This window comes from Erinaceus europaeus, chromosome 8 (genome assembly GCF_950295315.1).
Source record: "Erinaceus europaeus chromosome 8, mEriEur2.1, whole genome shotgun sequence".
Taxonomy (NCBI): domain Eukaryota; kingdom Metazoa; phylum Chordata; class Mammalia; order Eulipotyphla; family Erinaceidae; genus Erinaceus; species Erinaceus europaeus.
This window is the reverse complement of record NC_080169.1, coordinates 110,112,389-110,126,666: the sequence shown is the minus strand read 5'-3', so window position 1 is coordinate 110,126,666 and position 14,278 is coordinate 110,112,389. Positions and strand designations below refer to the sequence as shown.

General features: G+C 44.6%; 1 protein-coding gene across 2 annotated transcripts in view; it reads left to right on the top strand.

Moving 5' to 3' along the window:
* The window catches only part of CREB3L2 (cAMP responsive element binding protein 3 like 2), a 186,031-nt gene extending 176,623 nt beyond the window's left edge, over positions 1 to 9,408 (top strand). For both annotated transcript variants that reach the window (XM_007525164.3, XM_060196648.1), the window contains exon 12: positions 2,426 to 9,408. In XM_007525164.3, the coding sequence (XP_007525226.1) occupies positions 2,426 to 2,501 (76 nt within the window). In that variant the 3' untranslated portion in view covers positions 2,502 to 9,408. The remainder of the gene's footprint in view (positions 1 to 2,425) is intronic.
* Positions 9,409 to 14,278: the final 4,870 nt, after the last annotated feature.

Genomic DNA, 14,278 nt, shown 5'->3' with positions numbered 1-14,278 from the left:
CAATGTGAAGCATAGCAACAGATGGGGACTGGGCATCCTTGCACATTGTAACATATGCACTCAACCAGGTATGCTGCTGCCCAGCCTCCCTCCCTCCCTTCCTTCCTTTCTCCCTCCTTCTCTCCTTCCCTCCCTCCCTCTCTCTCTCCCTCCCTTTCTTCTTCCTTCCCCCTCCCACTTTCTCTTTCTTTCTTCCTCTTTCCCTCCCCTCCATTTCTTTCTTTCTTTCTTTCTTTCTTTCTTTCTTTCTTTCTTTCTTTCTTTCTTTCTTTCTTTCTTTCTTTCGGAAAGAAAGACCCAGAGTGTCACTGTGGCACAAGTGAGGCTGAGGATCAAACTCAGAATCTCAAGTCTGAAAGTCTAACATATAGGTGCCAAGTAGTGGTGCACCTGGTTAAGCACATACACTACAATGCGCTAGGACCCAGGTTCAAGCCCCCCCTACCTGCAGGGGGAAAGCTTTACTAGCTGTGAAGCAGGGCTGCAGGTATCTCCCTGTCTCTCTCCCTATGTCCCTGCCCCTCTGTCTCTATCCAATAATAAATACATTTAAAAAAATTAAATTAAAAAAGTCAGGAAGTCTATAAAAAAAAAAAGAAGAAAAGAAAGTCCAACATGTCATCTACTGCACTCCCTACTTAGCCACGGGGGAAGTTCTTTCATAAATATACATGATTAAACAACTACTAGGTCTCTCTGTGTAGTGAGGGGAGCTCCCTGGGAGCATCAAAAGGCAGGGGGAGGAGGGCCCCCAAACGTGCTCCTGCTTGTGTGTAAAGTGACTGAGTCGTGGCATTATTTTGATGAAGTGGTAGAGGCTGTGTTTTAAATTCTTCAGCCCTCTTCCCTTAGTGCTGGGGGCAAGGTTTGTAATTACAGGTACTTACTTGTGTTTGCCTCTTCAATGCATATGTAACATTTACTCATTTTCAGTGTTATGCAGATATGATACAGAAATCCTTTTGAATATTTCCAGAGGTTAGGCATTACCATTTTTTTTCCATGCTGGGGAATTACAGAGCCGCCAGTGGTACGCAGAGAAGACTTGATTCCTTGACTCATGACCCCATTAGCTGTGCTAAGATTGGTCCCATTGACATTCCCTTTGATATAGGCCATTTCCCCTTTACCAAAGCCCCCTTAGCTCTTCTCTAGCTCTGTGGAGACTTTCTAGAGTGCTACTCAACTTAATAGCATATTTATTTTCCCTGTTATACTCATTGCTAATTTGAATTACTTTTTGTTTACTTTTTTAATGATTGAATTTTGATATTTAACTATTGGATTGTTGGAAAAGTCATTTCTGGGGCATCAGGTGGTAGTGCAGTGGGTTAAACGCACATGGCATGAAGTGCAAAGACCCCCTGGGCCCCCACCTGCAGGGGGGTTGCTTCACAAATGGTGGAGCAGATCTGTAGGTGTCTGTCTTTCCCTTCTCCTGTCTTTCCCTCCTCTTAATTTCTCTTTGTCTTATCCAACAACAATAAAAAGGGCAACCAAAAAAAACAAAAGAAAGAAATAAAAGTCATTTCTGCGTGGAAGAAAATATGTCATGACTTTACTGGCAACCCAAAAGTTCTTTTTGAATGTTTTATTTATTTCTTAGATAGAGACAGAGAGAAATCAAAAAGGAAAGGAGGAAATAGCAAAGGAGAGGAAGGAGCCACAGCCCTGCTTTGCTACTCATGAAGCTTCCCCCCTGCAGGTGGGGACCAGAACCTTGAACCTGAGTCCTTGTGCATAGTAATGTGTGTACTCAGCCAGGTGTACCACATCCCAAGCTCCTCAGTTTTATTTTATTTTATTTGTTTATTCTATATACCTAGAATATACAGTAGTGAGAAATGGGGACAGAGGCTGAGGAGAGAGGGAAAAGGCATACAGAGCAAGAAAAGAGACACAGAGAGGCACCATGGCACTAGTCCACTATCTGTGGATTTCTTTTGGGTGCTATCAATGATGCTTTTGTGTGGTGCTGGGGATTGAACCCAGAGCCTCATGCATGCTATGGCTGGCTGAGCTACCCATGAGCCTTGTTTGTTTAAATCTTTATCTGAATGATTATGTAGATCTGGAACCAGCCTTTATCCATTTAGATTTTCCTGCATAGGGTCTAGCCTAGGGCTAACCATCTCAATTGATGTATAATGTGTAGCAATTTATAACAAAGCTGTATTAAACTACCACACTCATCATCAAGGTTGAGATGTCTCCTCTTAGGTGTAGATAAAGGTAGGGAGGTGGCCAGTGGTCAGACTGACAGTAGCCAAACTGACAGCAGGGAGACTGGGAACACTCAGAATACTCCCACTTGGAGGAACAGGAGCAAGAACTCATTTAGTCCAGCCCTCAGCATCACAGCCATGGATGGGGGACCACAGCCACAGGTGACTAAGGTTTCTCTTTCCTCTCGATGTCCTTACAGGGTCAGCACCAAACTGGAGGGCAACGAAAGCCTCAAAGTCGTGGAACTCGACAGGAGAGTGAATGCCACCTTCTGAAGAGGCGAACCCCATGCTCCCCAAACCCCTGCTCTCTACTCTTCCATGTACGCCCCCAACCACCTTTGTCTGAGCTTTTCTTCTTGGCCATCCAGGTTGGTGATGACTAGAACTTGGCGTTGGATGGGAGCACATCCTGGTGTGAGAGCACCTTCCCTGGATCTATATCCCTCTTTGCAGAAGGAACCCACGTCACCTGCTCACCCTCGCTTGCTGCCATAGAAAATAATCAGAGGGCCTCAGGTGGGGCAAGCAGGCACCAAAAAGTTGCCTCTTGGAAGAAGAGATGCCACTTGTCTGTTTGAGAGCCCAGACTCCATTCAAATACACACACACACACACACACACACACACACACACACACACACACAACACACATACCTTCTCTCTCTCTCACTACCCAGATCTGGCAAAGCACTGACTGACAGATGTCCTGCCTTCCTCTCACCTGGGGCTCCTGTGTGTCCATTCCCCACCCCCATCAGTTCTGGAGGTGCCAGGACTTCCTATAAGCAACCCCTCCACACATCTGACTGTGGAGTGAGGGCGCCCCCTTCCCATCTTAGGCCGCAAGTGCAATGCCTGAAGGACTCAGGCTTCTCCAAAACAACCTGCCCCATCTTGTTGCTTGTAGAACTTCTAAACCTTTGGCCCCACAGACCTTTAGTTCTGCCTCCTGGCTTCTCCTCTCCATTTGTAAATAGTATTTATTAGCTTATTGAGGCTTCCCTCTTGCAAACCCTCTGATACTTTCCCCTGACCTAGCAAGGGCTTCTGTTGGCTTTTGGAGCAGTGAGGGGACCCTAGGTTCTGGAGCCCCCAATCTTTCTGGATTATAATGTGTTTGCTTTACTACTGCTGCTACTCCTGCTACAACTACTGCTACTAATTCTCCTCCTCCTTCTCTTTCTTCTTTCTCCTCTCTACCTGTTCCTCCTGCTCTTCTACTCCCTTTTCCTCCTCCTGCTTCTTCTCTGTCTCCTCTTATTCTCCCCTTCCCCTCATTCTCCCCATTCATCAATTCTTCTTCAGTTCTTCTTCTTCTTCAGTTCTTCTTCTTCTTCAGTTCTTCTTCTTCTTCTTCTTCTTCTTCTTCTTCTTCTTCTCCTTCTCCTTCTCCTTCTCCTTCTCCTTCTCCTTCTCCTTCTCCTTCTCCTTCTCCTTCTCCTTCTTCTTCTTCTTCTTCTTCTTCTTCTTCTTCTTCTTCTTCTTCTTCTTCTCCTTCATCTCCTCCTCCTCTTCCTTCTCTTTCTTCTCCTCCTTCTCCTCCTCCCCAACGTTCTTATCTATATTAATCATTGGGGGACCCTCCCTCTTGGAGCACCAAGTCATAGAGAAAGATGGCACAGGGCCTTGCCCAGCACCTGTGTCTTTGCAGTCAGGTGCTCCTCTGTCCTGTGTCCTGGGTAGCAAAGGGAAGCCTTGTCCCTGATAACAGACCACCTTGCTAACTTGTCCCCACACCTGCCCCCTCCCCATTGTGCTTTACCCTCCTCTTCTGCCTTGGCATGGGGGTGGGTGTGAGGCCCATTCCTCAGGAGGAGGTGACATTTATGTCCCCACAGCCTTACCTTTTGTAGTCAGGTTTGGCTATTCTGCAGCTCACCCAAAGAGATACAGCCTAAGCCCCCTGAACCTACCTTCACTGTCTTTTTTAAAAATTTTTATTTTAATCATTAAAGGTAACTTTTATAGTTATAAAAAGAACTTTTATCTTTCCTACAATGAAGAAATGGAAACAATAGCCTTTTTTATTGTATAATGTAGAAGATGTCTCTTCAGTGTTTTTTTTTTTCTCCTGAGTTTGTAAAAGATTTTGTGTAGAGAATTTGCCTACATTTTGTATTTCATTTAAAAGAAGAAGAAGAAAAAAAACTGGCTGACAGGCCACTAGCTTTAACTCTTCTTTCTCTGTGGGTGTGTGTCCCAGCTATACTGTCACTGTGCTTTGAGAGGCTAAGTCCAGACTTGGTCCTTCCATTTCTGCATCAGATGCAGAGTCTGGCCACTGGAGCATTTTCTGTCCTAAGCAGATTGTTGCTTTGTCAGCCTAGTTACAGTTGGGACTCACCATGAGTGATTTTTCTCTTTCCCTGCTATGATGGGCAAAAGCTGGGGTCAGGACTCTATTAGACCCAGAAGTGGTTCTTCTGTCTGCTGGCTCTGTGTTGCCCCAGAGAGAACTGAGACATTACCAGCTGTGCAGAAAGAACAAGGTCCCAGCCTGCTCCCTGCCTCTGATTCTCTCTCCTGGATAGCCCTTCTCTCTCTCTCTCTCTCTCTCTCTCAAATATCATTTGATTACTAGGCACAGGCAGTCTGAGAGCAGGGGAGGCTGAGAAGGTAACATGATAGAATTCCTAGAAGGCACTATTTGGAAGATAAGAAAAGTTTTGCAGTTAAGAGCAGAAGAGTGAGGCTGGGCTGCCCACCTGCCACAGTGGAGTCCCGTGGGTTTTGTTTGTTTGTTTTTCTTTTGAGAGAGGCAGAAAGAGAGTGAAAGAGTCCACAGCTCTGAAGCTTCCTTCAATACAGCAGAGACTGGGCTTGAACCTGGGCTATGTGTGTGGCAAGGCAAAGCACTAGCCTAGTGAGCTACTTCACTGGCCCAGCCCCATTTTTTAAAATAAAGATTGATTTCATAAGAGATAGAGTTTCACATGAGAAAAAGAAAAAGAGAGAAAGAGGAGAGAGAGAGAGAGAGAGAGCGCACCCAGAGTGCCACTCTGCTACATATGCTCCTTGGCATTGAACCAGGAGCCTTAGACATGCAAGCACAGCTAAGCAATTCTCTCACCATGTGAGTGGGGTTTTGTAGACCCCTCCTCACAGACCCAACCTGCACACTTCTAGCTAGTGTCCTCCTCTTACTCAATTTGCCCCCCACCCCACACACCCCTGCTCTAGTCATTCTGGCTAGACTGTTGTAGGCCTTTGTCTCTAAGAAGCTGTTTCTTCCAGAACTGAAACTGTATCCAGACACATGAGTGGCCATCCATCTGCCTAAGAGCTCAGATGGCCATTTGCAGGCAGTTGCTGCTGGTTTGAGAAACCACCATCCTCCATCCTGGATTTGGAGCTAAACATTCTCTCTTTAGGAGGATGCAATGAGTTTAGCAAGTCACCAAACATGTGGAGTGGATGAGACTGGTTCCATGTCATTAGTGGACATACACAGGATTAGGAAGCCCAGGATATTGGTGGGATTTGTGGCATCTACCTACCCCCAGAGTGGTTCTCTAGTTTGAAGGTTATCCTTGAAGATTTCAACCAGGAAGAGGGACTGATGTTGGCATCTGAACTTGAGTTTTCAAAGAACAATAAGCTGGGGCCAGGTGGTGGAGCACCTGGTAGAGTGCATGAATCATAGTGCACAAGGACCCTGGTTCTAGGCCCTGGCCCCCACTTGTGGAGGTGTGTGTGGGGGCTTCATGAGTGGTGAGGTAGTGCTACATCTCTCTCTCTCATTCTCTCTTCTTCCTTTTTTTTCTGTCTCTATCCTAAAAGGTAAAAATAAAATTCAAATAAGTAAGAGACTGTCAGCATGAACTTAAACCATGAAATATGAAGGTGTTCAAAATATACAAGTGAATTTTTTTTCCAGAATGGAAAGAGGTGTTCCTCTTTTTTTTTTTTTTAAAAAAAAAAAACATATTTAATGGAAAAGAGATACAGAGTGAAAGAAAGAGAGAGAGAGACACCAGATCAACTTGGGTTTTTTCACAGCTCTGAAACTTTGCTCTTGGAAACAGACCCTGTAAATGAAATGCCCCACTTGCAACTTCAGAGAAGAATTTCTCTGACATGTTAGGACTCTGGGGTCTTATTCACATGAAGAAGGGCTCATCTGGGAGGGGGATGGGAGGGCAGGGTTGGGGTGAGGTGTGACACAGCATGGGCTGTGTTAGCTCTGAAGCCCTTTGGGTTCTCAGGAAGGATCTTGGCCTGGAAACTTGATGTTAAGATCTGTGAAACAGCTTTCAGCTCAACATATTTAAGAAGCCTTTTTTTTCTTCCTAAATCCCTGGGTCTAATCTGAATGTCAAAAGGGCTGTGAAATTTGTGTGCCCAAGAGTAGGTATGCTGGACTAATTCTGCTTTATTTGGCGGCCTACATCAATGTACAGAATCTTTATCCTCAGCTACTCATTAAAAACTCTCAGTATCCCCACCTGTAGGGGGGTCACTTAACAGGCAGTGAAGCAGGTCTGCAGGTGTCTATCTTTCTCCCTCTCTGTCTTTCCTTCCTCCCTGGACTTCTCTCTGTCCTATCCAACAATAGCAATGACTATAATAGTAATAACAATGGTAAACAACAAGGGCAATGAAAATGGGGGGAAATGGCTTCCAGGAGCAGTGGATTCATAGTGTAGGCACTAGCCCCAGCCCCAGCTCCAGCCCCAGCCCCAACCCCAACCCCAATCCCAGCAATAACCCTGGAGGAAAAAAGAAAAGAAAAGAAAACCCTGTCATTACACCACCCCCTTCCTCCAGTTTTGTCAGACTGAGCCAAAGCAGAACCAGAAGAGATCATATGCATATCATGCACCACTCTGTGCCTAGCACAGTGCAGAACTGGGGGTACTGCACCCCCCACACACACACTAAGAAATGGACCCTACAGGCTGGCCTCACTCAATTGCTTCAGATTGGAGATGGAGGTGAAGACTTTCAACCTCCCGTGGCCAGGCAGTGGCACACTCGGTTAACCATACCTAGTCCCTTGTGCAAGGATCTGGGTGTGAGCTCCTGGCTCCCCACTTGAGGGGGGGGGGGGGCACTGAGGTATGCTTCACAAGCAGTGAAACAGATCTGCAAGTGTCTCTTCTTTCCTTCTCTACCTTCTACTCCTTTCTCAACTTCTCTCTGTTCTATTCAATACAATGGGGGGAAAAAATGACGTCCAGGAGCAGTAGATTCATAACCCTGGAGGCAAAAAAAAAAAAAAAAAGACTCCCAACCTTTTTGCCTGCCAGGAGTCACTTACTCATTTGTCTCTGGGGAAACCCGCCTCCCAGAACAATGTTTATTAAAGCCACCACCACCAGTGCTCTTGCCAGCCCTGCTGGAAGGACCTGTGAAACCATTAGCAGATAGTGCCCTGGTGAGAGTCATTTATTTCAGTGCTTTTCAGCTGAGACAATTAGTAGCAATGTGATAGGATTAGTCCCTCTGGGAGGGCAGATACAGGCAGGAGTAAGAGACAGAGTTTGGTTTATCCACATACCTGTGTTCATTGGTTCGTGGCTGCTTCTCCTAGGACTTTACACTTTGGCAGGAGGCTCTAGAGAATACTGAGGAATAAGAGACCAAGAATGCTCCACTAGTCATTAGCTGTTCACCCAACAGGTTTTCTCTCTCTCTCCTCCCTTTCTGGAGATACTCACTTGTGCCTTAAATGTGTCTTGCATGACAATCCAGGAATGCCTAAGGAATCCTTTGTCTCTGGGAGGTTTTCTGTATAGCCCGGTACTTAGTCTTAGGTCAAAGTGAAAAAAGGAGAAAAGACTGTTTCCGAAGGTTTGAAGCTGGTTTCCTAAAAAGGGAACTGGGGGCCAGGTGGTGGTACACCTGGTTAAGTGCACACACTACAGTGTGCATGGACCCAGGTTCAAATTCCTGGTCCCCACCTGCAGGGGGGAAAGCTTCACGAGTGGCAAAGTAGTGCTGCAGGTGTCTCTCTTTTTCTCTCCCTCTCTAGCACCCCCACCCTTGATTTATGGCTGTCTTTAGTCAATAAATAAAGGTAATTTAAAAAGCAAAATAAAAAATGGAACTGTGATCAGCTTTCCACATTAGGAGGAGGGGAACCAGGCAGTATACATTAGGAAAATTCCATGCTGTAGAATTGCAACCACATCATCAAATGGCCCAACCTGGATTAGAGCTTTGAGCAGTCCTCATAACAGAGAACAATTTGGCTGTGCCATTGGAAGATGTCTCCATGACCAGCACTTATGGCAGGAAAAACTGAGGCAGTACTTCATATTATTATGCTGGAGAGTGTGAAATCCAGAAAGGCTCTGCTTTGGTCTTGGTTTCTACATGTCTTAATCACTCACTAGGTCCTGGTTGCTGGGCTAAAGGCATTTTAGTTGGTTTGTTTTCATTTTGTAGCTACAGAAAAAGAGTGCAATAGAGTTATTACATGATATACCAATAGCTGGTGTCATGGGAGAGTAAGTGTAGCAATTAGTGGGTTAGGTTGGGCAGATTCCTCTCTGTGAGCACACTTTGGGGGCTCTCTGGACAGGAAGCACAAGCGCTGCCCTCTTTGCTGGCCCTGCTGAGCTGTGCAATGCTCATTTTCTTTGCTTCACACTGAGCTGGTTGACCAGATGTTTGTGTCCCTGTCTTGCTCATCCAGTCTTCTGCAAATCCCAGCAAGCAGCCTTTGCTTTCCAGAAAAAGGAAAAACCAGGGGCTTTAGTTCCGTTCCCTTTAGTTCTCTCTGTGTGATCCTCAGCTGGATAAGAACATGAACTTTTTATATGGCTTAGAAAAAATTCTCTATTCCTGATGAAACCCTTTCTGAGTCTGTAGAAAGCACCAGTGTTCACTGACAAATTATGAGTGGCCTTTTAAAAATGATGTTGAGGATACTCTGGATTAAGCAACCCTGAGCTTTAATGCCCAGACTGATGGGGTGGGGGTGGGGGAAACTCTTATTTGTTACAGGTTTGATAAATCAGCAGCTTTGAAATTTAAACACACCTGGAGTCTATTGTATCCACCATAGTGTGCGGTGCTCTTTATGCCTTTGTATTCTTTATCACAGCTATGTAAACACCAAAAAGAAACAAAAATACACTTTGTAGCATACTTGTTCTTAGTCTGAAAAGAAATCATTATTGCTTTTGTATTTCCATTTCTCAAAAATAAAAATATTTTTTCTTAAATAGTAAAATGGTGTTCGGTCTGTGAAGGCCAGCTGATTTAATTTTCAAAACATTCTGCTTTTCCTGTGAGAAGAATTTTACGTCGCTGTGTCTAGTCACACAGAAGGAAGAGTCTCAAACCAGCAATTTGTATGTTATCTAATCCTGAATCCAAGTCTCAGTAGGGAGAATATTGAACAATGTATTTTTACCCCTTTCAGTCAGTCAGAGGAAAATAACAGCACTCTCTTGAGATGTCTGCAGCCTGACGGTTGCTGTTCTCATTGTCTCTCCTACAATGATTTCCTGATGAAATTTCAGAACTCTGTGAATTTGATTTATCTCTCTCAGTCTTAAGATGCTGGAAAGATGTGAGCTTGAGTTGATTGCTAGAGGAGAAGGACCCTTTTTCCTCTGTGTGGCTGCTCAGGATCCCAGATGGTCTCCTGGAATCCCACTGAAAGGACTGACAATGAAAGGATTGCCAATAAAGGTCAATGCACTCAAGCTTCACACTCTTCACTTCATCCCACCCCCAGCATTCAAATGTAATTTCCTCTGCTCAGCTCAAGCAGAGATTCACTTAGCCTCAGAGGATGCGTCCAGGATGACTGAGACCAAAGCTATGGGCTTCCTTTTTTTTTCTTTTTTCTTTTTGGAGGAGGAGGAACTTTTAGGGTTAACTGCTGGGGCTTTGCACCAGGGATTTCCCCAGTCCCATTGGTCTCTTTCCTTCTAGAAAAAAGGTAAGACATACAGAGAGAAAGAGAAGCAATCAAAAGATGGTTCACCCAGTAGACACACACTTTGCGATTTAAGCTCCCAGCCACCACGTGGAAACACCTGCATGGGGCAGCTTTGTGAGCAGTGAGCCATGCTATGATGTCTCACCTTTCTCTGCCCATGGGCTTTCTTGGCAGCCTGCTTGCCTTTGCTGGAAGGCTATAGATGCATTAATAAATTAATCAAATTTATTAAAAAAATAAAACATATTCCTTGAGTACAAAAATAAAATGTCAGCTCAGAGGCTGGTCACAGTGCCTACAGGTGTCATGGATTTCACATCCGGATCTGCTGTGATGGAGGGTAACAGGATGTAGAGTTGTCATCTCATTTCATGCTGTGTGTCATGGCTGTCACAGAGAAGACAAATGAGATCTATGGATAATGGTGGGGCTCATTCCTAAGAACAGAGGTAAATGCAGAAGTGGGTGCTGAAAGCTCTTGTGCTGGGCTCAGCTTCCAGGCAATAGTGTGTCTCAGATCTCTGAAATGGAGAAGTGCAAAGGCAAGAAAACAAGGAGGCAGTGGGAGAAAGAATCATGCTGACATCAGAGGACATGGACTCTTACATAGTTCTAGTATTAATGGACTGGCCTTAAGAAGAAGAAATATGGGGGCCAGGTGTTGCTACACCCAATAGAATGCACATATTACAATATTCAGGGACCCAGGTTCCAGATCCTGGCCTCCACCTGCAGCGAGGAAGCTTTAGGAGTGGTAAAGCAGTGTTGCAGGTGTCTGTCTCTACCTCTCTGTAGCTCCCCTTCCCTTTGGATTTCCCTCTATCCAAACATCCATAAATAAATTAAATAAAATAAACATATTTTTTTAAAGAGGAGACATTTAATGCCTACCTACAGTATTTTTGGACTTGAGCGTTTTCATTGTTTAAAAAAATACTGGGTTTAGATTATACGGGAGACTATAAGCCATCAACTCATGTGCAGATGTTTCTTGTTTTATCTCTAAAGGTTTCAGACATTTTTAAATGACTGGTCACCAGGACCTGGAACTTCTATGACTAGAACCTTTGCTTTTGCCCCATCACTGGAGGGAAGATGATCTGGAGAATATGTGAAAAAATCAGGTGCTGTTTCCCTTATTTGAGAAGGAAGAAGAAAAAGGAAGAAAAAGTTGTAATAGGTGTAGGTGTGCTTTAGAAAGGAAGTGAAGGCAGGGCCTTAGAAGTGAATAAGAATGATCATCAGCTTGCAAAAAAAAAAAAAAAAAAAGCAACAACGACCAACCAAAAATTGGGGCCAGGTGGTGGCACACTTGGTTAAGTATTTACATTAAATGCACAGGACACAGGTTCAAGCCCCTGGTCCCCACCTGCAGGGGGAAAGCCTCATGAGTGGTGAAGCAGGGCTACAGGTGTCTCTCTCTCTCTCCCTACCATCTTCCCCTTCCCTCTCAATTTCTTTCTGTCTCTATTCAATAATAAATAAAGGTATTTAAACAAAAACAACAACAAAAGATTGATGCACATTTCAATATGCAAACATTTCTCACAAAACTCCCATTTACCCTAACAAAGCCACAGAACCTAGATATAAACCAGGGCCCAAGAGATAGAGCACAGGTATACATGTATCCATAATTGGGGGAAAATAGATATCGTAAAGTAAAAGTGCACAATAGTCTGCAGTGACTCAATAAGTGCAACGAGCAAGTAAAATAACCTAAGAAAGACACCATAAAGTACTAAATCATATAGCTTCTTCTTAGACCTAGACACCCTCCTAACCTACTTCCTACTTCACTTCCCTCAGTCACTCTAAAGCTAGCCTTGTCAGATAAAGAAATGACTACAAAAGCTGCATAAGGGCTTACTTCAATGTTGGTCCTTTTGTCTACACCAGCCCATCATGCAGGGCCCTATTTAGGGAATCCTGGGATCCCCACATAGATATTATGCGCCTAGATCTCTAACAGATCCACCTCTCCACCATCGCTAGTCATCTCCATCAGGAACAGCATTGCGGACCTGCTTGTGGGCCTCTACAGGACTTTGCCTTCAATGTGGAATAACAGTGGTAGGGACTGCCCCTCTCTCTGAAGGGAGACTGGGTCAACATACTCTGCCACTAGTGGAACACGGGTCCTGAAATGAGTGCAGCCTAGAATGTTCTTAGCTATGGCCATGGAATGTGAACTCAGACCTACAAGGATGCAGAGATTACACAGACTCCTGTGCTGGATAGGAGACCCAGAACAGCTCAATGAGGTTTGCACTTAATGGTACTTACATACTTCTCTCATATTTGGGAGCAACTCTCTATTTCAAACTCTGACACCATCTCGCTAGACAATACCTTTAGCCCATCTGCATGTGATTTGTCAGATTCAGGCAAAATTAGTAAAGTCGTGGGACCCCTTTGGATATACCTAAAATAGACTTCCTGGCTTCTTCCAAAATTGAGACCCCAAAGATCATCTGCTCTATTCTTATCTTTAGGTTCTTGATTACTAAACAATTTATTCTGCTTTATATCTTACTGCTTTTCATCACTAAGTTGCAGATGCTACCATGACCTGACTTCCATGGGTGGACAACTTCATCAAATGGTCCTGGAACCCCACCTCCCCCAGAGTCCTACCTCAATAGAGAAAGACAGAAATAGGCTGGGAGTATGGATTGACCTGCCAACACCCATGTGCAGCTGAGAAGCAATTACAGAAGCCAGACCTTCCACCTTCTATACCCTATATCATGTATAACATGATCCTAGGTTCATACTCCCAGAGGGATAAAGAATAGGAAAGCTCCCAATGGAGGGGTTGGATTATGGAATTCTGGTGGTAGAAACTGTAGAATTCTACCCCTCTTATCTTACAGTCTTGTTGATCATTATTAAAAAACAAAACAAACAGAAACCACCAATAACTCCTATTTCCATCTTCTCCTGAAAGATGGAAAACTTGGTGACTTCGGAAGCAGAGCCCAGGTGATCTCTTAGCTGGTTTAGGTCACATCTGAATGGCCAGGCTGATTCATCCATTTTTGTCATTTTTAAAACTTATATATATTTTATCTATTTATTATATAGAGACAGACACAAATCAAAAGAGAAGGGGGGCTATAAGGAGAGAAAGACACCTACTGTAGTGATTCACCACTTGGGACGCTTCCCCCTGCAGGTGGAGACAAGGGGCTTGAGTGTATGTCATTGTGCTGTATAACATGTGTATTCATCAGCTGCATCACCTCCCAGAACAAAGGGTGTCAGGCTGCGCCACCATAGAGGAGAGAGAGGAGATCTGGAGTGGAGAGGGAACACAAATCTTTATTCACACAGGCACCTCAGAGTTGGATGAGAGCGTGAGAACACAGCGGTTTGGCCCACGTGGAGCTAGCAAAATGGCCACCTCCCGCTATGCACAGCAACCCTCCTCTGCTGGTGAAGGGGCTAAGAGAGCGAGGGACAGAAGAAAAAGGGCATTTATGGGAGAAAGTCTGGACATGATTGGCTAGGAAACAAGGCACTCGGGAAAGGATCACAGCTCTGGCAGGAATGGGAAGAGGGAGGAGTAAACAAGGCACTCTGGGATTATAATATCAACTCTCTGGGGGGAATTGACAATGCCCTGAGGGGACAACACAGTGGATGTGACCAAATCTGCACAATTTCCCAGCACACAGGTTTTCATGAGGGGAGAAGTTAGGAAGTTTATTTTAGGTATATTCCAAGGGGCCCATGACTTCAGTAAGTTTTGCCTGAGCTCAATAGCTAGCATGCAGCTGGGCTAAAAGTATTTCATCATTCACCTGGTTCTTCTATCATCTGAAAAGATGATCTCTGTACTGGAATGGTGGCTAACTTCCTGGAAAGCACATGGAAGGGAGTAAAAGAAAAGCTAGCTTATTGGTGGTAGGACTAGGAAGTAGGAGGATGGCAACTTTGGGGCTAAGGGACAAGATTTAAGCATCTGAAATAGGGTGGACAACTGGGCTGTGAGAAGGAGATATGTCTACATACCAGTCACCCTCCTTTGAATCACACACACACACACACACACACACACACACACACACACACACACACGTTGTGGATCTATTTTTCATCCCAGGGACAAATCTCCATGAATCTCTAATTGTGTTAAAGATCTTCTCAA